Source organism: Hakea prostrata, chromosome 10 (genome assembly GCF_041222555.1).
Source record: "Hakea prostrata isolate BN-2017 chromosome 10, UWA_Hpros_2, whole genome shotgun sequence".
NCBI classification, from domain to species: domain Eukaryota; kingdom Viridiplantae; phylum Streptophyta; class Magnoliopsida; order Proteales; family Proteaceae; genus Hakea; species Hakea prostrata.
The window spans coordinates 33696008-33722971 of NC_142609.1; the positions used below are offsets into that span (position 1 = coordinate 33696008).

The 26964-nt window shown below is 38.6% G+C and overlaps 1 protein-coding gene across 6 annotated transcripts; it reads right to left on the reverse strand.

Moving 5' to 3' along the window:
• Nucleotides 1–343: 343 nt before the first annotated feature.
• LOC149002584 (uncharacterized) lies at nt 344–25045 on the reverse strand. Of its 6 annotated transcripts, none has more exons than XM_089137322.1 (7): nt 24891–25045; nt 22258–24793; nt 21110–21265; nt 20898–21011; nt 4001–4116; nt 2416–3898; nt 344–1753 (listed from the first exon to the last, which is right to left on the reverse strand). In XM_089137322.1, the coding sequence occupies exon 2, from the start codon at nt 24586–24588 to the stop codon at nt 22375–22377; it is 2214 nt and encodes a 737-aa protein (XP_088993448.1). In that variant the 5' UTR covers nt 24589–24793; nt 24891–25045; the 3' UTR covers nt 344–1753; nt 2416–3898; nt 4001–4116; nt 20898–21011; nt 21110–21265; nt 22258–22374. The 6 variants fall into 6 exon arrangements, with proteins under 6 accessions (XP_088993448.1, XP_088993450.1, XP_088993446.1 ...); XM_089137324.1 differs by having other exon boundaries at nt 24887–25045; XM_089137320.1 differs by having other exon boundaries at nt 344–1530; nt 1644–1753; nt 22258–25045.
• Between the last annotated feature and the right edge of the window lie 1919 nt (nt 25046–26964).

The window sequence follows — 26964 nt, forward strand, 5'->3', positions numbered from 1 at the left end:
CATTTCATACCAAAAGTAAAATCATAAAATGAACAAATTTTAAAATTTGAAGTATGCATCCTTGGATCTAGGAGGGATTTTACAGCTTCCTTGAGAACTCATCCCTTAAGATTCCTACCATTCTCAAAGTTCCCCTCCAACTTCGAACAACGTGAGGTTAAAAATTCTTCTCACATCTAGTTTGATTCCGAACATGTGAAGGCTCAACATCGAAGACTATGGGTCCTAGGACCATTTGAGCTTTGGGTTTATGGCCATCAACTACATGAGAAGGTTCACTTCGCATAGACTTTGGAGAAGATGGGAATAGAGATTTTTGACCTCTCAATTACACTAAGGAAGCTCAACACCCTATACCGTCTCCAGTCCATAGATTTTCACTATCAACGAGATGATTGATTCCTGTGATCTTTCAGTTCTCTGTGAAGGAAGCTAATGAAGCTTTTGCAGGAGGTCTTCACCTCTGAAGTTGAGAAATACATCTAAATTTGAGGGTCCAGAAGTAGAGGATGCCATGGCCATGAAACAGTGGTTGCAATTGTTGGAGTTGTAGAAATGTTAAAAGAAGCTTCTGCTTCAGCAGATTTTATAGTCTGAATTTTTTCTCTTAATTTTATACTTTTCTCTGCCACAGAAAAATGAGGAGCTCAATGAATCCGACGATTCTTAAAGAAGATGAGTCACCAAAGTATAACTTCTGACTATAAATAAGAAAATCGTCAATTCCTGAATCAAGAAATGCTAATCCAGGGCTTACAAAAATGAAGGATTAGAATGGAGGAGAGCCAAAGTCTTCGTTTTATAAAATTTTCAAATATAAAACCCTAGAATGTAAAACGAGAAAAACATGCTTACAACTAAAACCCACCATTTAATTTTACAAAGTTCGATTTATTTTGGAGTACATGACAAAATCTAAACCGTTGGCTATAGGTTGTAACAAATAAAAATCCAAGACACTATCAAATTTCATTTAAAAAAAATATATTTTAAGATAAAGAAAACCTTAAAAATATTTTTTGGTCCAAAACCCAACCAATTTACTTCCTTTCGGTACAAATTCAATATAAGTACACTAATAAGACTTGAGATTCAGATGAATTGGTTTATAAAAAAGAAAAGATTATTCGGGCACCAGGTAATCTCAAATCCCAAATCCCAATCTTTGTTTTCAGAGTTGATCTGTCAAAGCTCATAACTCTTAATTTGAAGTAAGGCTTTCATCATCTCCTGCTGTATTCTGGATTGATGCAACATTATCGATAAGCACAACTTGACTTATTACCAGCACTCAACAGGACAAGCGTTTCCACTTAACAATGAAGAGTTAAGTTCCTCTGACCTGTTTTGCTGCAACAATGAATAAGTTCATCATCATCATCATCATCATCATCATCATCATTGTGTAGTTCCTCAGACCTGTTTTGCTGAAACAATGAATAAGTTCATCATCATCATCATCATTGTGTGGCAGATACATGAGTCCCCTTGCTTGCTGTCCCTTCAACCGCTCTTGAATGAAAACGGTCCCTGATGGCATTTCCGTGATTTGAAAAGAACAGGTAAAACGACAAATCTAGCATCGAATTGACTGGAAATTAAGCAAATTAGAACTCACAAAACTGCTGCTGCAAGGGACTAACCATTTAATGGCAACCTTCCTAACATCTCAAGGAAACCAGTAACCCCAACGATCTGCATTTCTACCACATACATTATGATGCATACCAGCAGTTTTCGCCGCAGTTTGCATCTGTAAAAGTTAGGGAACAAAACCTTTTATAACTTCCTTAACAGCCATCAATCTGGAAATTAAGAAAGCAGTTCCTCCTACGGTTTACAACCACAAAAACTTGTAACTATTTCTGTAAATGGATCTTTGAAACTAAAAATGGTCATGCCCCTCACCCATATAATGTCCCAGTTAGCAATAGCCCATTAGCAGCAACCCCGGAATATGACGAAGTTTGTCTGCTTGTGCATACATGCATATGAGTATGTCCAGTTATTATTTAGAGCTCTATTATTTATTTAATAAGCCTCTACTGAAAAAAAATTCAACTGAAGGCAGCAAAAAAGAGAGCAGGGTTCAGTTAAAAGTATGCTGTGAAACCAAGAGACATCATTTTGAAACAACAGATATCATTTGAACAACTGCCCTGTTAATCTAACTTAATCAAGATGTGCAAATACACCTTTCCATCCATTATTACTGATTTATATATTATTGGACCAATTCGCCCAAAATATGTCATTGGACAAATTGAATATGGAAGTGAACATGAAACAGTGTATGGTTCTCTGTTTTCTTCTCTTTTTTAAAGGAAAAACTAAACTTCCTGTAATGGCATTTAGTCAATCAATCTGAAATTGAGGCTGGAAAAAGGGAAAAATTGGTGAAGAATGAAGACATACCATAATAGCAGCGCTCATTTGCAGCCTTGGCCTTCTCAAGCATCTTGTCAAGATCCTCTTGAAACTTAACATCCCTATGACGAGCTGGTTCGCAAAGATCATGCCCAGCCCCATCCCTAGGACATGTTCGCATGGATCTAAAAGCCATCCGACGAAGAAATCCACTAATTCCAGAAAGCAATTTTAACTTGAAGAGCATTCATGTACGGATTTTTCTATTTAAAATTATGAACAACTTACGCCTCATGGGGGGAAGATTATGGAGGCCATTGGAGTACACCTAGGTACCAAAACCCAGCAGAGTTCCAATGGATGTTGCGCTCGCTAGCTCTTCTTCCTCGGCCTTCGGTGTCTGTTGCTTCATGGTTTTAGAACTGGGTATCAGAATCAAGAACTTCCCAATCTCCCACTTGGATCAAGTAGGAATTGGTCCCACAAAAACTCCCACATTTTGAGCTCTTTGTTTGTTCCGGCAGTCAGCTGTCCATACTGAATTCCACTGGAATACCTTACATATAGCCAAGAAATCTTTCCATCCACAATACCTAGGCCCACCTGATCTGGAAACCCGCTGCCCAATATAGTGCTCAATCTATTGTAAATAAACCAGCAAAATACTTTCTTCAATATTTCATCCGAAATGAATGAATAGCTATGAAAATGAACTGGTCACCTTTGATTGTAGCTCATCTAAAAGAAATCTAATATTGCACCCTTAGATGGTACTATTCCTTCAAACAAGTAATGCTTTTAACCATTTATCATTATTCTACGTTGATCACACAGACTTCAGACTTCAGACCCCAGTTTTATTCATAGACCAGGTATGGTGTTGCAATCAAGTTCCCAATGGAGCTTTCTTTTCTCTGAGATAATCGAGCAGGAGCATTCGAGGGTGACTTAAATCAGCCTCTCCTTCCCTCTGCTTCCTTCTGAAAAGAATATATCATAATACAAAATATTAGAATTCTTTCATGGGTCTAAGAGCACAAAGAAATGTAAAAACAGCTAATCCACTGTGGAATTACTGAATGTCTGAACTTGGCTACTAATCCCCCTTTGGAACAAACAAAACCACTTAAACTTGCACCCTTTCAACCAAGAGAGATGGTGGAAGCTGCAAGTTGTACGTTAAACTTCATAGTAACAAGTCAAAACTACAATTATAAACTAGTCTAACTTCACCAAGTAACAAGTAAAACTACAATTACAACTTTGTTTTTCACCATTTCAAATAACCGTGCAATAACACAATGACTTCTAACAACACTGCCGAGAACAGAGAACATGAGAAAGGCTACAATGAAATACATCCTATTTCTTCAAAACTTCAGCTACATCCTCATCATGGAGAACATGAGAAATGCCATAATGCTGAGGATAATGCCATGCACTTGTACCCCATACAAGCACGTATTTCACCTCCTTCACCTGACCTCAATGTATGTGGTTACAAAAGCCTTACCTTACAGCCACTTCAATCCTAAAATCAGACAACAGAGAAGCTCAGATCAATAAGGATAATCTCGTTTATTCAATGTCTGACAACCAAAAAACTTATTTAAGCACATACCGGATAACTTACATAACAAAGAACTACATGTTCTTTAAAATCGGGCTGCGACTCTGTGGCTTTGTGCATACACTTACAAGCCCCATTGCCTCCCACATCTTAGCTAGTAGTAATCTGTCTAAATTCAGCTGTTCAAAAAATAAAACATGCATGTGAATGCTTCTCAAGCTACTTCAACAATAAAATGAAACATCATCAAACTGCAATTTCCTTATTACTATTTTGTCCTCTGTATAGGTTCACTCAAGTAAACAATTTAGCAAAATGCAATTTAGCTTTGCACAACCAAGTGACCTTACTCAAGGAAGTCTTGAATCTTAATCAACTCAGGCAGGTTGAACCATGGAAGCTTTGAAATTTTGACATAATTCAAATTCTCAGGATCCGTCCAACAGGCTTGCGCTGACTAAGCAAAGAACCAAAAGACCTATTTGAACCCAAGATTAAACCATTGGTCTATATCATCAGGTAATGTCATTGAACAAGTCAAACAAAGAAAACACACTAACCAAGATTTGACTTTTCATTTCAGACCAAAGAGATTCTACAAGCAGAACTCATGAAAATATTAAACCCTGAAATCAGTACATGTGTGCAGAGAAAAGAAAGAGTTGAGTACTGCCTTTGATTAGAGCGAATGGAATACATATCCTTAAAAAGCCAAAGGGGAAATGCTTTGTACCATCAAAATAAAATGTATTCACAAATTGGTTGTCTAGCTATGACTACAAAACATATTTGTGACAATGTGACATAGAGAGATCTGATGAGACTCTTTGCCAGCAGGCCCAGCACATGACCATCAGCCGTCTTCGGAGGAACGGATGACGGCCTTCACTAGGGCTTAGTAAGACCTAAAGGTTGGGGAAAGGGATGAAAATATAGCTCTCAGCTAACAGGAAGACTACCAACTACCATTGAGGACATACTCATGTAATCATAGAAGAAAATTCGACCAAAATTTCGACAATTTCGGTCGAAATGTCTGCATTTTTAAAAAACGAAATGAAATTCCAATTATTTCGGAAAAGTGTCAAATTTCGACCGAAATTTCAGAGATTTCAACCAAAATTTCGAAATGGTCGACAGAATTTCAACTATTTCGATCATTTTGACCGAAATTTCGAACATTTTAACATTCCAACTTGTTTTACCTTAGTTTTTGTTGATTTCTATCCCATTTCACCTAATTTCCACAACTCCTTTGCTTTCAAACACCTCTTTTGCTCATTTTTTTCCTCCAAACACCTCCTAAGCCACAACAGCTACAAAGGAAACTCTGGCAACAATAGAATGTGAAGCATAAGCCATACCCAACAGTTCCAAACTTCCCCTTTTTTTATTTTTGTTTTGTTCATGCCTTAAATGATCTTGTATTGCCTTGAAATTAATATATGTTTAGCCTAGGACAATGATCTAAGATTGTGTTTTGTTACTTATCTTTTTATTATTTACTGCCATTTTTTCATTTTCTGATTTTAATAATTCTCTTCTAAAATTATGTATTTTTATTTTATGTATGTATGATATATAGGCTTCAATTTAATATATGTGTGACACCATCACTTGATCTAGTTGGTCATTTTATTTTGTTAACTTGTTGTATATGTAACCATTCTACCAAACAATTCATGTATCTTGATGATTCTATGCATGTATGCAATACAGTTTGCACTTGTCGGAACCGGTCATTTGTTGGTATACTTGAATGCTAAATTTTCAATGGTTTTTTTTTGGCAAAATACTAGTTCCATTGTGTTTATCATGCTTGAAATAGTACCTATGGAAGAATCCAAATCATTTTTGAGTCCATATGAGGCCCAAAATTGAAGTTTCAATTTCCAGAAAAAAGTATCTAGTTTCGATCGAAATTTCTACCAAAACATCGAAATTTCGGCCTTTTGCAAGGTCGAAATTCCTGTTTCGGTCAAATTTTCTTCCTTGCATGTAATTACACATAAAGGACATATAACATAAAGCCTACCTGAAATACCCTTGTAGAACTACTAGCTCCTAACAATCCCCTAAAAGTGGAGAGCAGATATCACCCACGCCCAACTTGGAACACCAGTGGACAAATTCACTCAAAAACAAGGCCTTGGCAATCAAGTCTCCCAGTAGCTGCCAAAGCTCACAAACGAAGCAGACAATTTCTTCAGCATCGCATCCTCCACAGATGACAGCCCACCTCAATCTGGTTGGTTCTCTCATGGAAGACTATATTACTAGCTATATGAATGGCCACCTCAATAAAGAAAACATTTTCGATAGGCTTACTAACAAAAAAACCAACATCTCAAACAAGGGATTTTGGCAAACATCAAAGCGATTGGGGCCCGCGGCGTGGCGACGCGCCGGCCACGCACGTTAGCAATTTAACTCTTTATACAAAACTTTTATAAAAACTGTACTAAACAAACATCACATCCTCTAATAAAAATAAAACTTCAGTCCTTTGAATTTCCATATTAAAACTCTCTCTCTCCTCGTCTCGTTTGTAGTGTTTTTTTCTCCCGGTCCTGTTCTCTCCTTTTTTCCTTTTCCTTTCCTTTTGTCTCACTTTCGTTTCGTCTTGTTTTTGCTGTTTCTGTTGTTGGCGCTTCTTCCGCCTTGGCCCGTTCTTTCTTGGGCCCTCCTGCCTTTTTTTTCTGTCTTGTTTGTTGCCTTCTGTCGGTCTTTGTCCGTGGCGGCCGGGGTCCGTCGCCCGTTGCCCTCGTTCCCCCCGCCGCGCGCTTTGATAACCATTGCTAGATACTCAACCTCATGTATAAGAATGCGCAACTATCAGTTGCATTTTATTATGTAACAAGATTACCTTCCACAACCCCTTTCAGTTGGCAAAGACTAACATCTCATATGTAAGAGGCAAGAGTTCAAATCTCCTTGGGGCCAAGGCTTCTCCCCTATATATAAGTTACCCCCCCACCCTAAATATATACAAGCTACAGTTCCCAAAAAAAGATTACTTCAACAAACATATAGCTTCCAATGGTAGATTTCCAAATCACAGTGAGCACCAATCGAGTTCACATCAGAATAACAGATAATAGTAATCTGGCCACAATAGCGATAAACAAGTAATGTGACCATGACAGTGATAAATAAGTCCTTTTCCTGAATAACTTTTTAAGATACCACAAGATGTGACATCCTACCTCCTAAGGAGTATAACTGGCTTCTAAATAAGCTGGTTAATCACACCAACAGTGGCAGATAGATAAGCTTGCAAGCTAACCTCCTATACTAGTTTTTGTATGCCAACTCCTCATCAGAAGCTCCAAGCTTGTATATATTTAGGGGTGGGGGGTAACTTATATATAGGGGGGAAGGAGGTGGTGAAACTTGACAATTATAGTTGGGCTACATCAAGGATCAACATTAAGCCCGTATTTATTTGCACTTGTAATGGATGAATTAACCAAAGACATTCAAGATGAGGTCCTTTGGTGTATGCTTTTTATAGATGATTTTGTGTTGATAGATGAGACTCAATTGGGGATTAATACTAAGTTCGAATTACGAAGAGCAACTTTGGAATCAAGAAGCTTTAAATTAAGTAGAACGAAGATAGAATATCTAGTTTGTAACTTAGTCATGATTAGGCAGACAAGGAGGTGGTGAAACTTGACAATAAGGAGATTCCTCATAGTAATTCTTTTAGGTACCTAGGTTCAATCATAAATAAATGAGGTGATATAGAGGATGATGTTTCCCAAAGAATTAAAATAAGGTGGATGAAATGCAAAGGTGCGTCCAGGTTTTTCGTGTAATCGACGTATTCCATTAAAGCTTAAAGGAAAATTCTATAGGACCGTCCTTCGACCAGCTATGATGTACGGTGCAGAGTGTTGAGTTGTTAAAATGAATCAATAGATAAACTCAGTGTAGCAGAAATGAGGATGCTAAAATGGATGAGTGGCAAAACTAGGAATGATAAGATAAGGAATAATCATATTAAAGTAGGTTTGGGAGTTTCTCTCATAAGTGATAAGCTTCAGGAAAGTCGTTTGAGGTGGCACGACCATATTCAACAGAGACCTATAACTGCCCCTGTATGGAGAAGTGATATAATCTAGATTGAAGGAACTAGAAGAGCTAGGGGTAGACCTAAGATAACCTTAAGAGAATTGATGAGAAAGGATATGCATATCTTAGGCCTTGTATCTAGCATGGCCTCAAATAGAACTGATTGGAAGGCAAGAATCCATATAGCCGACCCCATTTAGTTGGGACAAGGCTTATTGTTGTTGTTATACAACCTTCCATCTTAATCTCAGTCCAAAGATCAAGCATACTCCTCTAAGATAATCAGATTGATTTACAGGCATTCACATCCAAATTTGTGGCTGATTTCCACTGGGGTTAGAAAAAAGCATCTTCATACTACGTAGGAATAGATTGAGAGACTGGAATTAAGAAGAAAAAAAAATTACAAAGGGCAGAAAGTAGGAGATAGAAACAAAATGAGAAGATAGGTAACCTAAGATTTATGAGTAAATGAAGAAGTACCTTACTGCAAGGCAACACACAAGTCATCACTTGAACAAAGAACCCTGGCAAGGAATCTGATTGGGTGAGGTAAGAAGGGGTTGCAACTGGTGATGAGGCTTGGGAAGAACTTATATACATGTAATGGTACTATTGCAGACTTAGAATTTTGAAGAAGTATCCTCAGAGAATTAATCAACATATATGTGGAGTACTACGAGAGGCAAGTCTTCAATCAAGAACAACACCAAAGTAGGGAGTATTTTCAACAAGTGTAAAATCAGCACTATAAACTGATTATGAGTGACAGGATCATATCAATGATATCCTTTTTGGGTGCAAAAAGTCCAAGAAAAACACTTGATAGCACGTGGAGACAATACCAATGTTAAGAAAATGACCAAACTGCCCTTAAAATGTTTTGTTAATCACAAACACATAATTGAGAACTAATGATCTAGTTGCGTGTTTAAGATAGACCTGTCAATATAAAAAGCAAAACACCCAAGCAAAGAGTGTACATTGCATGTGAGCAGTCCAAGCACTATGAAAAAATGATTTTTAAGGACTCAAGGTGTTGAAGTCCAACGAAATGGACATCCCCACATGCAAGTACAAGTTTAAGACTCAAGAGTGAAGAAAATACCTTCTCAAAGTCTGCTAAACGATGGGGTTAGAATAATATTTTTGTGTTACTTGGTCACTAAGATATTGCAGGATATTTATGGATCTTATGTTGGTTAATAGTCTTGTGGTTATTATCGAAAGATGTAGGTGGGACAGACTTGATTTTATTTGATTCTAGATTGTTAAGGAGAAGATCTAAATTTACTCCTTCATCTCAATGTTCTTTGCGTCATATGGTTGAATTGTAATGATGTCATTCATCACAGTTTTTCAAAAAGTCCAGGAGATTAAGAGCAGCCCAAAGCCTTACACAAGATTATCAATGCAGCAAGAAAGCATTCCTGCTAAAAGAGGAAAAAGTGATCAAATGAGTTGCTCCTAATCAAAGATGGATTTTGATCAATGTGGATGGTTCTAGTTTAAAAATCTCTAATAATAATTTCAATCTGGTTTTGTAGGAATGGCAAGAAATTATCAAGGTAAGATGATTTTCTGTTTCTTTGAAGGCTCTGGAGATCAGCCAGCAAAGACGGCAGAGGCATTGGCAGTAAGAAGAGCTATACTTTGGGCACAAGAATTGGGCTTTACAAAAGTTCAAGGGGATACATGAGATATACCTGATCTTCACAAGAACTTTCAATGGGAACCTTGCTGGAAAATCAGGTTGATAATCCAAGACAGCATGACATTATCTTCAGCTTTTGACTCCATATGCTTCTCTCACATCCCAAGGGAGGGCAACAACACAGAAGACACATTGGCTAATCAAGGAGCAAGAACACAAGAGTTGTTTTACAGCAATCAATACCCTCCCCACTTCTCTAACTTGGCCACTATTGTTTGATAGTCTAGGATGTATGTTCAAACATGGCTTCAAAATTAAATAATTCCTATTTGCACCCCAAAAAAAAAAAAAAAAAAAAAAGAGAAAAAGAACTTGAGAGCTATGTTTCCTTCATTGTGCCTAAAAATTATCCTCATCAAGGTTGCAGCTGATTTAATCATCTGATTGAACCAAAGTTACAGGCGATGCTTTGTCAACGGTTAATTGAGCCTGAAACAGAGGTATGGACTGACTGGTTTCTGGGACTGGTGAACATAAATGCACAACTGCAGCTTAACCATTGAAGGATATTCAGCACTTGAAAACCAGCAGTTTCTCCTACAGCACCCTTTCTTTCCTGTAATTAACACCATCTAAAGTTGTTCTCCAATTCACTGTTAACTCGAGATCATGGCAGATAGAATGTTTAACTCAACTGCAACTTCTCATTCTTAATCGCTTGCTTTAAGCGATAATCTAACTCACCACTCCAAACTGATCTCTAAGCATTCCATAGACAAGCTTGAGACCTAGTCCACTTTGATTGCTAATTACCTGCATCGACCTTGAGTGTCACGTTATGAAGCCAACCATTCTTCAAAGGAAAAGTTTTTCTTAAGCTATAAGCATGGTATGGATCAGAAAACAGCCAAAGACTCCTTGAGCAAGAAGATCGAGCAGAATTGTTCAGTTGCTTCATTGCTTGTTGGTCTTGCACTATAAACTGGTAACATTATTTACGATGGTAGTCCAAGTCTGTGCCTGTGTATGATAGGAAAGCAGCTGACCAAATGTTGCCAAATAATTGAAACAAAAGCTTTCTGCTTCTCTAATAAAATAGATTAACAGCACTAATTACTAATAAATTGCATACGCTCCCTTTTGATTGCCAGTGATCAAGGATATAGCTCTAGTTACTCGAAACTAAACACAACTTATAAGCACCTTGTCAGAGAGAATGAAAGACAAAGGAAAACCCACAGGTACAACCATAGGAGATATATCTAGTAATGACTAATAAGTGGTCAACTTCTGGGGTCTAGGTCAACCTCAGGTGTGCCCTAATTCTGCAAAGTGTGGCCAGGTCCCTTTTGATGGAATCAACTTTTAAGTAGGAAAAGGAATCCCTGAAGCCCACCCAGCATATGCGTGTCCAGGTCCTGCGTGTCAATAATTTTCAAATCTCTTTGTCCCACCTCCCTTCAAGAAGTGAATCGGCTTTATTTTGGAGCATAATATCAGTCAGTCTATTCCTTATCACTACCAAGCGACAGGCACTCTGAACTCCAATGATTAGTGTCCAGCTGGCAGATAAAGCAAAGCACAGTAGCGCAACAGCAGTAAATCACAACGTGACTCAGGCAGTGAAGAGTGATAAGGAGAGGACTGGAATGACTCAATAGATAACGAGGAAGAGCGTATAGCAACACTCAAATTTTCCCTTTTCAAACCCAAAATCAGTTCTCCATAAATAATTCAAAGGGACAAGAATATAAGGGTAAAATTGGTATCCATATTGGTTTTTATAAATGAGGGTAGTAATGCCTTTTGACTTTTTCATTCTAATAATGAAGGACAGTATAGACATTACATATCTGCCTAACACCGTTAGAAGTGAAAAAGGGGGGGGGGCAGTAATTTCATAAAAAAGGGGTTTGATTAGTAATTAGGCTATAATGCAAGGGGGCAACAGCAACTATCCAATCTGTTGCCCTTTTTCCCTCTTCTTTTTCACTAGTTATTAGGATCAGTTTCTGAACTCTACAGCATGGTTGGTTCTGAGACCCTTTCTCAACATCAACCACTGGTTCTAGTGAGGCTTGTGTGTGCTGTATTTGAAGTTTTAAAGCATAAATTATAAATTTCTGCTATTAAACAGGGCTCAGTTACAGTCTAATTCCATCCGATGTACTGCAGGTTTGACCTCCGTCTCTAAACCTGATAGGTGTTTACTTTCTATTTCACGGTAGTTACACAGTTCAAATATGTTTCAATCTGAGTTTCTAATGGGGACAGAAAAAGTAAAGAAGAAGGAAAAGGGAAGATGAAGGGGGGAGAGAGGAAACCTAAGTGGAATCAGAGCTGCTGGGAAAAGGAGAAGAAAAATCAATAAGGTGCACATGCACACACAAGTGCAAGCTTCATTTCATTATTTTCTATTTCAAAATTTCAATTAAATAAACAATTATTACATGAGTATCTGATGTAAAACCTAGAATTAGGTTAAGGGTATTTTGAGAATTTACCAAAATCTAAGGGCTGCCTAAGAATTTCAGCAAAGAGGAGGGATGATACAGGGTATTTAGGGTACTCTAAAGTCTGAAAAACCCTGCTGTAAGCCTGTAATAGAAATTCAGATCGAAACTTCACTGAAATTTAAACTAGGGTGTGGAAGGAAGTTTGGTTAGGGTCGGAAAGGGAAACTGCCTTGCTGTTCTGCAGTTTCCAGAACTGGTTTTCTTGCTATTCTGCAACTGCAGAACTGGTGTTTATTGATCTGGACTATAGGGTATGATCAGAACTTTAAACAAATTCAGATTTCAGAATTTTAAAATCTGCATAATTTTTTCCCAAGGAAGAAGACGACGAGCAGAATTTTTCTAAAACCAGGGAATTTTTCTAAAACTAAGGAAATAGGGTTTAAGTGAGGAAACAGCAGTGGGGTTGTCTTCCAGGGGGTGGTGCAATCCAAATGGAAGGAGAAAGGGAGGTTTAGGGCCTGGGGATTACTAGCTGCAGGGTAAAGGATCCTAGGGTTGCCGTGGGAGGGAGGGAGGGTAGGGGAGACGTGGTGGGGTTCAGGGGAAGTTGGGAGAAGGCCAGGGTCTGTCGCAGGGTGTGGGGGAAGGGAATGAGGGAGCTGTTGGGATTGGAGAAAGGGCAGGGAGGACCTATGGAGGAAGGGGGAGGGGATTCCAAGGGCACGCAAGAAAGGGGAAGGGTGGGGGAGGTCTGTGGGAGAGAGAGAAGGAAAGGAATGGGGGCTTCTTTTACTTACTTGGATGCCGTGAATGATTGTTGGCTGCTTGATGATTGCTTGTAGACTGCTGGATTGAAGGAGCAGAAGCTTGAACTTGAAAAAGATTCTACTCAACCAGGGCCCCCTCAACTAGGAAACCCTGATGCCAAACTCAACAATTTTATTAATCATCAAAACTGAAAACTAACAATGAAGACTTGGCTATTTGGTATTTATAGCCTGTAAGAACTTGGAACCTGTGTGGGGATCCTTGAGACAAGGATCCGACCGCTTGACCTAAAATTGGACTCTAACTACTAAAAGATCTTAACTCTAGGTGGGATTCCTTTATAGATTAGGATCCCACCACATAATATGGACTCTTGATTTGAAATCTAATAATAAAAGACACATGCTAAAATTAGACTTTAAGTTAATAAGCACATGCTTTATTCTTTTCCAATTAAAACTCTTAAGCCCATGTACTAATTCAAGATAACCAAGGACTCAACAAAGCAACTGCTAATCAAAACAAGACTCCCAAGACCAATCCAAACACAACTCAACTGAAGAGTTTAAACTCAACTAAAATACTAGAAGTAATCTGGAAATAATTCCAGCATTGAAAAAAAGAGGGAAAATGCACAAAATACCCCTAATAGGGTTTGGCTAGCTTGGTTGGCGGGCTTTGGGCCCCACTTTAGGGTTCGGCCAGGGGGTCATTGTGTTCACATCAGTATCTAAAAATAAATTAAGAGATTCTTTTTTTATAACCCTAATCCTTAACTAAAGACCAAACAGGTGATGTAAATCATTTCCAAGGGCAGCATATAGAGCATAGGGTTGCTTCTCCAAACCCTACAAACACACCAGGGGTATTTGGTCATTTTTGCAAAATTTCATGGATTCCATGTTAGGGTGTCATTGGGTCCAGCAAGATAGTGGGACCTTGGATCTACTACTATTTTTTAAATTGTGTCATTTATTTTGCGAGTCATGGAACAGTCATTAGGGTTGGATTCCTAGCTTGTGAAGGAGTCCATTAGTGTTGTCTGAGTCCTTACAAGTTGCAAGTAACCAACATCTACTCTTAGAATTCAAATTGGAACTCTCTAGAGTTAGTTATGAAGGTACCACAAATGAGTTAAAGCATTAAGAGTTTTATTTAGAATTGGTTTGCAAGTTAGAGTTCTAATTTGTTCTCTTTTTGGAAGTAGTCTTATTATGTTTTCCTTCCTGTAGCTATAAGCAAGCCACTCTGGGTTGTAACAAATCAAACTTCATTATTTGCAAGTACCCAGTGTCTACTCTTAGAATTCAAATTGAACTCTCTAGAGTTAGTTATGAAGGTGCCATGTATGAGTTAAAGTACTAAGAGTTTTATTTAGAATTGGTTTTCTAGTTAAAGAATCCTAATTTGTTTTCTTTTTGGAAGTTGAGTCCTATTATGTTTTCCTTCCTGTGGCTATAAGTAAGCCACTCTGGGTTGTAACAAATCAAACTTCATTATTTGGATAAAATTTAAGATTGAATGAAAAGTGGAGTTGTGGGATCCAAAGGGGAATCCCACGGCTTAGTGTGGTAAGTTTGTGCAGTTTTCTTCATTAATTCCCCCTCCAACTTCAAGTTTGCAACAGCACCCTCCAACTTCAAGCTTGCAACAGCACCAATCCTCAAGTAATCCAGCAACTACAAGCCCCCATCCGAGTAAGTTTAACGCCAGCCCCACCCCTACCCCTTCCCTCCTACCTAAGTCCCACGCAACCCTCTCCCATTCCCCCTTCTTCCCTATGGTAGCAGCAACCTCCCTCCCCTCCAAAACCCAAAATCCCCTACCCCATTCAACACCTCCCTTCCCCTAAGTCCTCTTCCTATTTTTAGTTTCCCCATTAAACCTTCCTCCATTAACAAGCATGTGGTTGCTGGATTCTATATAATCAGTTTTGATAGAATCATGATTTAGGATTTAAAAAACCGTTTGGTTAAAAAAAAAGAAAAAGAGTGGTTAAATCTATTTTATACCCTGGAATGGATTCAAGGCTGAGATATCTCAAAACCTAAACTCAAGATTGAATCCACTTTTAGACCCATGCTATAAAAGACAATAATTCTAGAGAATCCATTTATTGGATCTCACTTGAACCTCTCTCTCTTTTTTACAGTTGTTGTCTCATCTAACCAAGGATTTCTCTGAATTAACCCATTGCAGTTTTCCTTTCTCTGGAATTTTTGAGATCCCTCTTGCAAATCTTCAATAGCTGCTTTAAATTATACATGGAGAAGGGTGTTGTGAAATGTTCAATAGAGGGCGGAGTCGTCTGTGTTGGTGATAAGTTATTGCACCATATCCTAATTACAGCTCTGCATAGCTGAACTCTTTCTAGTTTTTTTGATTAATTATTTGGGACTTTTACTGAAACCATCCTTTGACCTATATTTTGCGATTTGGTTGCTGGAAAATCAATTTGTCTAGACGATGCAGTGGGACTCATTTTATTCTCTGAGGCTTAGTATTTAGGGCATTGGGGGCGGTCCATTGCAGGAAATGGAGATGGAATAAAAAAGGAATGGTAGCACAGCCATGACCCATCTTTCCTTCTACAGTCTGGAAAAGGGAAGGGGGGGGGGGGGGGGGAAGAAGCCTACTTCGTGTATGTTACAATCTTTCTTGTTCTGCAGGTTTTCTCTCTCTCTTCTATCCAAGGATTCTCATTAGATTGTACCTAATACTATTTCAAATGTTGTAACCCATTCTTACCACCAAATTGCTTCACACCATAAGTCTTAATTTCTCTCTTCATTTTTTTATCTCCCACTCCCAATCATAATTTCTCATACAGTTCGGGTTAATATATTTTAATGCATTTTATAAAACTAAAAGTTATATTTTAACGCATTTTATTAAAAAAAATCATATTTTAATGCATAGTTCTGCACTTAGTGAAAGTTGGACTATTAGACTGCTCAATCCGGAATCAGGGTTATCAAATACATATTTTAAAAGACTGAAGCCCAAATCCACGTTAACCAAACAGTTTTTCAGGTAGATTCTCAGAATCAGAGTAACCAAACAGTTTTTCTACTGCGAATCTGATTCTAGACTCTAGAGGACTAGATTCTGTTGCATCTAGATTGCAAATCAAAACTAGATTCTATAGAATCCAACAACCAAACGCTTGCTTTAGGTTTTGTAATGTTTTGGAATTCATCTTCTACCTCTAGAAACCTTAAACCCTAGTTTTATTAACCCTCATAACTCCCAAATTCCTCAGCCAAACTCCAAACCCTTTTACGACTACCTTCTCCTATACCTGCTCTACTTCCCCTTCAAGCCCTACCCCTAGCCGACATCTCTAGAGTCCCAACCCAATCAGGAGACCTAATTTGGAAGCCCTAACCCTTTAGATTCAATCTGAAATAGAAATATTTCTAACCTAGCCAAACCCTGGAATCTCCTAATTAACCCTAGAATCCTTCAAACCCTAATTTCCCTAAACCCTAACCTTGATTCCAGATATGAAACTGCAATTTCAGCAAGGATTCAAGCTCTTAAACTTGAAGTCCTTCAACCCAGAGCTTGGTGAATCCTACTACCAGCATAAACCCATCCAAAACTCATCTACCAGGGGTACTTTCAAGTTTCAGCCTAGAAGACTGTTGCTTCTCAGGGAAGAGGATCCTGGAGTGAGCTATTCTAGGGGAACAATCAATCAACTAACCCTAGAATTTGGTTTACATCAACAGGATTCTAAAATAACAATTGCAAGAAAAATTTAATGGATAAGCCTAAAATAATCAAATATCACATTATTAAACCAAACCCAGTGCATCTCCATATGGATACTCAAGCAGGTATTGGTGGGTCCAAGCTCTGCTGCATCATCTCAAATATAGGGGGAAAAAAAGCCCCAACCACAAGTTTTATAAAAAGATCGGCATCACTGAATTGACATGAACAAACATTGGCTTTGATGGGGCAAGATCAAATGCTGCTCCTGATCAACCCCCATGTAGTGGGCTTATGAGTTATGATAACAATGGCAGAATTGTTATCTATTGGGCTGAAAAATTAGAAAGAATAAAAAAATTTATCTTAAAAATGGATGGAGGGTTAACTTGGTATTTAAGAATTCAAAAAAATAAGAATTTCAAATGAACTAAAGAGTTAGCCAGGGGCACTGTGGGAGAGAAACATAAAAAACTCAGTACAAGAAAAAGGAAAAGTTAGGAATTGAAACAGAAAAAGAGATGCAAGAGGGTAATTTTGGGAATAAAAAGATAGAGCTTACGGGAAGGACAGTTTGGGAAATAAAGATATTACAACAAAGAATTAAACAGGGTAACAAAGAAAAAGTAAAAATTGAAAGGAATAGCGAGGGGCTTGAAAAAGGAGACAACCAAAAAAGGGGCACTTGGAATCCAGTGGAAGAGTCTTAGGCTGAGACAACAAAGGGGTGTTACACTTGGCTTCTATCAGCATAGATTCTGCTGAAGATACGGGCAGATGTCTAAAGTTTCCACGTTATGTGGTCTTCAACTGCGAAAAAATAGATGGAGAGGTCCGATCCTGTGAGGAATCTATGCATGTGTTTCCCAGTTCTCACTTCTGCTTCTCTTCTTCTATCTTTCCTCTATTGAATCTTCTGCCCTCTCATATTTTTTTCTGTGTTTCTCTGTCTTTGTTCTCTGTACCGTTCAGAAATTCTCTAATAAGAACCTCCCTAATACCTAAGAACTAATCGGATAATCTCTCCCTTGCACGTATTAATCCAATAATTTCTCCCTCGAATGCTGCTTCTCTCTCATTCAACCTCACCAACAATGTCACAAAGCCACACACACTGCAATTCAAAGGTAACTCAGGAATTAAAGAAAACTGTACCAGAAGCACTTGACTAACATAAGAATAATTAACACAAGGCTGCAACACAATGTATCTCCCTATCTTGAATCATCATCGAAATTGCCCCAAAACCAGAGGGTCTTTCTCTCCTACGAGTAAAGCTCACCTCCACACTAACACAAAATCCCCCTCCTACAAATACACTCTTTCCCTTTATATACCAATCCTAACACCTAACCAACTAATTCCCTTATTTGGAGTTGATCCCCTACAACTCCCTAGTACTCTACGCCTATGCTGCGCATCCTTCAAAATTGGTTTTCCTAACACTCTCCCTTTTCTTCACCCCCCCCCCTTTCTTTTGTTCCTAGTTGTGACAGAACTGAAACAGAAAATGGACTTGATCGATTCACAATGGGAATGTAGGTAGTCAATGGGAATGATTTTCAGCAGAAATTCAAGGGGATTTCTGCAGGGGCTCGGGATGCAGTAAGGCTTCAACCTTTCTCATTTTCAGTAATGTGGGAACGAGGATATATGGTTGACAAGGCAAAATGTGATGATAAAAATGATGGTTTGGGGTTTTATAGGAAAACTGAAGTACATGAGGTTAGCTGCATTGTTCAGTCACAAATGCAGTGAAAAGAAATTAGGAATGAAAAAAGAAGTAGATCAAAGGAAGAAGAAGAAATTGAAGACTGAGAGAGTGAAGAAACCCAGAGAAGAGAGATTTACCCTGATGTCAATTTATGGGGACAAGCAAGGTGAAGAAGAAGAAAGGAGAATAAAAGAGGGGGAACCTGAAAAGAATCAATGTTGCAAGGGAGAGAGAAGAGAAATCACACAAAAGAAGAAGATGGAGAGGGAGAGGGGGGGGGGGGGGGGGGGGGAGGACAAGGGGAAAGAAGAGTGCATAAGCACACACAAGGCTCAAGCTTCAATTCATTATTTTCTATTTCATGACAATGGTAGATGTCTAAGGAATATCAGAAGACAAATTAAGAGACTACTGACCCAAATAACCCTAATCCTTAATTGAAGGCCAACAAAGACACCAAAATAAAAGTTACAAAGATAAATTCAGCTGGCAAATCTAAAATAAATTTAGTACCCTATCAAACGCAAAATTTATCTGGACCAGGATCTTCTCCATCTGGATGCCCAAGTGCCAATCCAAGGCTGTGCTTCATCATTTTGATTTCTATTCCACTGCCTAAAATCTGATTAACGTATCTGATGTGAACCTGATTTGAGGGTTAGGGTTTCTTGGATGAATTCCCTAAAATTAAGGGTTCACCCAGGATAATCTTCTTTTGGATAATCAAGTAATACTATCAATGGGAAAAAGGGGGGGGGGGGTATTGAGAATGATTTATGATAGATGTAATCCAAGGCTCCAATGGGTGTAAATTGAGATTCCTAAAAATTAATGGGGAGCTGGAATTGGATCAAGATGACAAAGGAAAGGTTTGGGATGTTGGTGGATCTCTAAGAAATTTACGGGAGATTTGGTAAAAGGGAAAAATTAGGTTTTATCAAAATTATGTGGGAAATGGTGGGTGATCAGTCTATAACTAAACTTAATTAATTGGGAAGGGAAGGGAAGCCTGTGATTGGTTATGGGAAGGATTTGGCATGCCCAAAAGGGGAATGGGAGGAAAATAGTTTAGTTAAATAAAATAGAAAGATGTGGGCTGTTATAGGGTGACCTAAATATCTAGGAAGGGTTAAGAAGTTTGCAGTTAGGGTAGAAAGGGGAAGGGAAGCTTGTAGTTAAGGAACAGAGAGGGATAGGGGTCTTGTAGTTAGGGGGTGGGGTGGTTCTTGCTATTTTCTTTCTCCTTTCTTCCTTTTTCTTTTCTTTACTCTTCTTTCTTTCTTTTCTTCTCTTTTCTGTTTTTCTTTTCTTGTAATTCTGCCAAAAGAACCAGAAAAATAAAAGAAACAGAAAAGGGGGGGGGGGAGAGAGGGTATCGTAAGAAAGAGAAGCAGGAGAGGCTGGGGAGGTGCTGTGATGTAGGGAATGGAGTTGGACTAGGTCTGTGATGAAGGCAGAGGTGCAGGGGTAGGGTTGTACTTTGCTAAAGAATGGCTGCTGCAATTGAATCAAGACACCAAGAATCTGCTGTGACCCTCCCAAGAGAACCATGACCTGTTTCCCACAAAGTAATCTTCAATCTTTATTCAATGCAAACTGTTTTTACATAGAAAAGAATGATTCATTTATAGCCTTACATCAAGAAAGAAAGAATCTAACTTTAATTAGGTGATTTGTCTTGTACTCAACTAGGACTTGAAACTAACACAACTAAGTTTCCTTCATAAGTTAGGATACCCTCTACAAATAAAAAACAACCACATAAAATAAAGAACTCATCTTGAAATATGAAAGAAAAAAAAAAAAAAGAAGGGAAAAAAGAAGCCCTAATTATCAATAAAGAGTCCTACTTAAAAGAAAGACTCCTTGCCCAACTACCAACTCAAACTAAGACTTCAAGCTAACAGTTGTTATCATTTTTAATTCTATTATCCATGTGAGCCTTGGTGCACTGGCAAGGGTGCTTCAATGTAACCAAGTGGCATAGGATTGAGTTTGGAAACAGCGTCACTGTGAAAACAAGGGCAAAACTGCATACATTATGACCATCACCAGACCCAGCGCAGTGGCAGGAGCCTCGTGCAGTAAGTACAATCTTTTTCAAACAAGTAAAATACTTACACAAAGTCACAAAGTACATGTTACAAGGTAATACTGCCTTCTAGAATTTTCTAAGGGGCAGCAAATGAACTGCAGTAATTGAACTGATGTTCTTGCTTGTCTTATACAGAATGGTGATAAAAGAAATATATAGACACTTCATGAGGGTCATTGGAAGCAATAATTACCATCATAGTATCATTCACACACATTGTTGGAAAGGAAAGAAGGAAAATAAAAAAAAGCTCGAACACATCATGTGGGAGCCCCTAGAGGATGCAAGACCACATCCTCGAAAGGAGTACAAAGTAAGCTGATTTTGTAATCCACAAGACTGTAAAAGAGGCCCAATCTTTTGGCTAGTTTATGGGCTTGAAGGCCCATAATCTAGACTGACCAAAATATCTAGACTGAGAATGCTTATGCAGTTATGCATCATTGAAATAGAAAGAGAAATGTTTTATCAAATACCAGAAAAATAATTCCAGCCGTCCACTCCATTTCGGTCTTAAAGGTCAACTGAATTCGAAACCAGCCATCACCCGGCCAATGGTCACTTCACTGCCATCCAGGAGTTCTTGAGTTCTAAATTCAATAAAACAAGAACAACAGGAGCGGAATCTCGATGTTAGATAAAGAGGTATCTAATACTGATTTTGACATTAACAAGAATTGTAGGTCACCTGAATCACGATTGATCAAGATCTACGCTTATCATCTCCTTCAAGCCATTAGCTCTGTATCATTTATGCAAAATATTGAGTCAATTTGTCCCCATTCTGAGAGACGTTAAGCTTCTGATTTTATTCTCCAAAAAATTCCCATGGCAATATGCAAAGCTGCAGTTGAAATTCAACCATGAGTACCAGCAGATCAGAAAAGCTGTATCAAGCCAGACATTTAAAGGGGTGACATTATCACAGGAAGAACCAAAAAATAATAAATAATGATTTTAACCCTGTAAAAGGACCATGTTCTAGCTTTTCATTCATAAAGGACGTTGAATAGCAGCCGGCTATTTTTTACAGGTTAAGTTTCACAGAAGAGAAGAGGTTTGGAATACCATCCTGAATGCAGTGGTCAACAGTCTCTAATTGATGGGGGGTACTATAACATGCATAAAAGACTCAAAATCCTATATTGACTCAAAAAGATAACTCCTAATCACACTCAACACGCTCAAATGATGCAGACCCAGAGCCAAAATCTTAAGGTTGGGGTTGCTATGGGCCTAACCAAGTTTCAAGCATTAGATCCAGCTCCAGCCAAAAGGGTTAGGTTTGGTTAGGGACAGCTAGGAATTATGAGAGGTTTCCTGGGTTATGGGATAAATGGGAAGACTTTGAGACTGAAGTTTGGGATGAACTTATGTAAAATTGTCCATTAATATCGTTTGCATAGGTTAGGTGATACTTCAAGGTGATTTGGTCAGGCTTCAACAAAAATATATGACTTCTTGAAATGAGAAAAAGGGAAAATTCTTTGAGATGGGTTTGGAGGACAGCCTGATACAGAATGCAGAAGCTAATCTAATTAGAAGCCTTGGAGTTAGTACAAAATCACTGGAGAACAACAAACATAAGTCACTTGATGTTGGAAAAGTATAAGGTCAGTACATAGACTAATATTGTAAATTTGTAATAAAAATAATTGGAAGGGAACCAGCTAAACTTATCACATCTTCATTAATATTTGGTATGGATACACAACACTGAAGTCGTGTCATTTGATTTGATAACAAAATGACCAAATATAAAGAAATTAAGAAATTCAGAAAACCAACTCTGAAGATCCAATTTTTCCGGATGGAGAGAATGGATATAGGTCATACCTGTTGTCATGTAAATATCTTCTAGGAAAGCGTTCTTCAGACCAATCCAATCTAATTGTCCGTGAAAGCAGAAGTGATAACAATATGAATTACACAAAAGACCAGTTTGTTAGTCTTTCAGCCTGTTATTTCACCAACATAAGTGTCTGTGCTGTTGTTGTTGCTAATCACAAGTTTAAAAGCTTCCACGGCCTTAGGGAATCTCTTCAGCTGGCCTTTAGAAATAGCTTGATTTAGAATATCAACAGAATTCATATCTGGCTCGAGCCCAATTACAGCCATCTCTTTCAATAGCAAGATAACCTCCCATAGTTTGCCAGTTTGAATCATGAATTTCAATAAGATATTGTATATAGTGATAGTTGGCTTAAGCCCAGCCTCTATCATCTGGTCCCGCAGAGAGAGGGCAACCGATGTCTTCCCTTCTTTACAAAAACAATTGATAAAGGACCCATATGTAACCAAATCAGGCTGTATTCCCTGGTTGTACATATCCTGTAACAACTCTTCTACCACCAGATCATCTCCTTGTTTTTTGAAAGAATTTATAAGGATATTGTATGAAATTATATCAGGTGAAGTTCCACTTCTTCTAAGGTTCCAAAAAAACCGATATGCAGTTCCAATGAACCCGTTCTTGCAAAGGTTGTCCAAAACCACATTGTAAGTGAATATGTTAGGCATGGGGCCATTGCTGATCATACTCTCCAAAAGCTTAAAACACTCAGAGAACTTCCTTTTTTTACAGAAATATTGAACCAGACAAGTTGAACCAATTGTATTAAGTGTAATGCCTTCAAATTCCATACGATTCAAGATCCTTCGAAGCATTGCAGAATCTCCCTGCTTGCAAGCCATGGCCAAAATGGTATTAAAGGAAACCAAGTCAGGCCCATCCTTAGCCCATTCAAAGTGATCAAAGAGCTCCAATGCTTTTTCCACATTACCATCCTTACAGAATCCATTCAAGATTGTGTTATATGTCACATGATTTGGCATAAAACCTTGCTCCATCATTCTGTTTAAAAGTAATAATGCTTCTTCTGACTTACTCTCATTACATAAGCAATGGAAAAAGATGTTACAGGCAGCAACATCCACCAAACAGCTTGTGGAGAAGCAACAAAGCAAGAACTGAGTTGCAAATCTAATTTTTCCTACTTTTAATAGCCCCCCAGCAAACGCAGTACAGGTGAATGGGTCAGGAGATAACCCTTTTCCATCAATAGCACAACAGAGATCAAAAGCTTCTGTAATTCTACCTTTGGAACAAAGTGCATGAAGAATTATGTTGTATGTGACCAAATCTGGTTCACATTCTTCTTTTTCCATTCTATCCACAAGGCAAAGAGCCTCATCGATCTTCCCATCATCACATAGAAACTTGATGATGTTAGTATAGGTGATGGCATTAGCTTTACACCCTTCCTTCTGCATCTCTTTTAAAACATGAAAAGCTTCTTCCCATAGCCCTTCTCTGCTAAACCCATGAACCAATGCTGAATATGAAGATACATCATGAACAAGCCCCTTTTTCTTCAGAGAACAAAACAATGTCAAAGCAATATCAACCTTGCCAGACTTGCATAAAGCCCAAAGAACTGAATTGTGAGTGCACAAAGTAGGGGAAAAACCTTCATCCAAAAGCATAGAATATGCAAAATATGCCTCATTAACTTTTTGAGCTCTAAGTAGGGAAAGAATCAACATGTGTGAAGTGGCTTTGGTTGGAGAATACTCCAATCTCAACATCAGTTCGAACACATCAAGAGAACCCATTAAATTCCCCAACTTGATAGATTTTTTCAATAACCTCGACAAGAGACTGAACGATGGCATAAATCCATATCTATACATCTCTTCTGTAAAATAAAATACATTTTCCAATGTGCCTACAGAGAGTAATCCATTCAAGAGAGTATTGTAAGTCAAGGCATTAGGAGGAGGCCCAAAACTTCTCATTAGATCATAGAATTCAACTACATTTTGTATCGAGGCTCTTTTGGACTTCATATAATAGTACATAAACGAATTACAATCATACACAGTCGGCTTCCCAGTTATATGATTCATGAGATTTAAGCTGTGCAAAGCTTCTTTGTAAGAACCTGAAGCTGCATGAATCTGCATACCACGCTGCAATGTGACGTAATACATATTTAGGTTTTGAGATGGGAAACAACCATTATCGTTAGGCATACTTGTCTCGTCTGGAAAATCTATCGTTTCAACAGAGCACGACACGGAATAGTTCAGTAACTGAGAACAAAACCACGCCTTTCTGCAGATTCTATTCGAATGACTTGTCACTGAGGAGACAGAGCAAGGCATGACTAAAGAAAAACAATTTCCAGGTTCGGTTCGGGGAGGCGAGGAAATAAATTACTGGAAGTCAATTCAACACAAACCCAGTCTGAAAGATAGAACCGCCGAACGAAAGAAACCAAATTTCAAACCTGAATCTGCAAAGTAGAGGATGGTCATGCATCGGCTTCTAACTCAAGAGACGTGCCCACCAACAAAATTGGATTTTTAGCTGTTGAGAAAGGAAGATAATAAGAAAGAACCCAAGAACAAGCCGCCATTAAAGCTCAAATGCCCTGTTCGGAAGTAATTTTCAAATCCTAACCTACCAGCTGAAGATCATTTCAATTTCAGTCTTAGTTCCCAGACACAATCTGAGATAATTAATTCAGAGCTTAGCTTTCAGTCGAACTACAATCTGCAAACCACTGAGCCTGTAAACCTACACTGCCGTCGCTCTTTTCTTCACCCTATACCATGCTCAGTGAATCGGAGATGGGAAAAGATCCTCTGCTGTGCAAGATCAGGTAAATGCTTTGCAGTGCATATGCCATAGGGTGCCATGTGGCATATTGACATCTAACGGTTAAAAATGCATGGATACTTTTATTCTTCAATCGCCACATAGACTTTCGGTTCGAATTCCATCCGGTCGCACTTCCCTCCGGCTGCCTTTGTTTGCTGGAACAAAGGTGGGGTAGAAAAAATGGATGGGGATATTATAAAAAAGTAAAAAAATTTTTATTTATTTTTCTTTCAAATTTTAAAAGTATAAATTGTTTGGTTATTTGGTATGAGAAAGTTAGTCTGGTGAGGTGGCAACTTAATTTTTTCACTCCAAGTTTTTTCAAAACCCTATAAAATATGTGAGACTTTGTGAAAAAAGTGTGAAAAAATAAAATATGAGACCTACAATTAACATTTTTTTCATATTTTTCTTCTCTTTCGCCCTATTACACATGAGACCCACATGTTTTTTTCCCCCATTTTTTCTCACCCCATCTTTACAAACAAACGACAGCCTCTAAGTCTTCTCTACGGTGGTTTCCTTCTCTACAGGGGTTGCGAAGGTGCTTGAGATCCTATTTTGCATGGCTTTCGGCATAGCCAAATCTGAGCTCATTTTCTTTCTTCTCCTCTCAACTATAACCACAGAACAATTGGCACAACTTTGCATAGCTGGATTTCAAAGAATAAATGCAGTGAACGAAAAAACAAAAAAGGGCAAAGGGAAAGGGAGGGTGAACAATAACATAAGCAGATTAAAATTCCAAAGCACTCAAATTTTTTCGTTTTCGTTTTCGTTTTCTCTTCGGTTAGAGTGCCGTGTTTGTTCCTACTGTTCCCTTCTGGCTCGCTGTTATTCTCTCCGGTTAGGTGCCTTTTTTGTTCCTGGTTTTCTCTTCTAAATCGTTGGTGGTTAGGGTTGTGCTAGTTTATTCGGCTATTTGTTATGGATTTACCTTCCAATAGTCTTCGTATTACTGGTCCGGCTGGTTTGCAGTCTGATGGTGAGGATTTCGGGTCTCCGCTGCGTTCTAGCTCAGCTTCTGATGTTGAACCGATCAAACTCGACGATAATACTGAGGAGCGCTTGGCTTCTTCTTGGGCAACGGTTCTTGTGGGACAGGTTTTGGAAGGAAGACGATATAGGCAACAGGCTGTTTTGGAAGCTTTGATCCGCGCCTGGAACCCTAGGGCTGGGGTTTCCACTACTCAAATTGCTGACCATCGTTTTTTATTCCGATTCAATACTCATGCTAATTTGGTTAATGTGCTATTGGAAGAATCGTGGTCGGTGAATGGCAACTTAATTGTTTTGGAACCTTGGTCTGAAGAATAGAACTAGACTTTTTCCTTTGTCTCCATGTGGGTTCAACTACATTCAACTCATCTGGAATTGTTGGATTTGTGGCCAGTTTTTTTTCCGGAAAATTGGGGTATTACAACAACTGATGCTTATTAATGGTTCGTATAATGGGAGACATCACCATTTTCTTAGGGCCAGGGTGGTTGTTGATATTAAGAAACCTCTTAAGGCTTCTATTCAAGTGTAGCGTCGTAGTGGAGTTGTGAATATGTTATTTGTGCGGTATGAGAGACTTCCTTTGGTGTGTTTTGTCTGTGGGTTACTAAGTCATGTTGACTCTCAATGTCCATCATCGTTGGGTTCTGCTAGCCCCTCTTCTGGTTGTGGTTTACCTCCGGATATTCGGATGTTTCCTCCAGATAATCGTCTTGTTGACCTTGCGCTTCCTTCTTCTTTGTCGTTTGCTCCTCATCCGTTCCATGGCCTGAATGGTCCAACTGCTCCACCACCGGTGAACCCTGACTTTGGTGCCCCTTTCGATGGTGGTTTGGAGGAAGATGTGTCTCAGCCTTCTGTTCCCGAGACTCCTCAGA

Bases quoted from the DNA above. Each gene is read 5' to 3' on its own strand.
- LOC149002584 (XM_089137322.1), bottom strand. From the start codon at position 24,588: ATGCCTTGCTCTGTCTCCTCAGTGACAAGTCATTCGAATAGAATCTGC.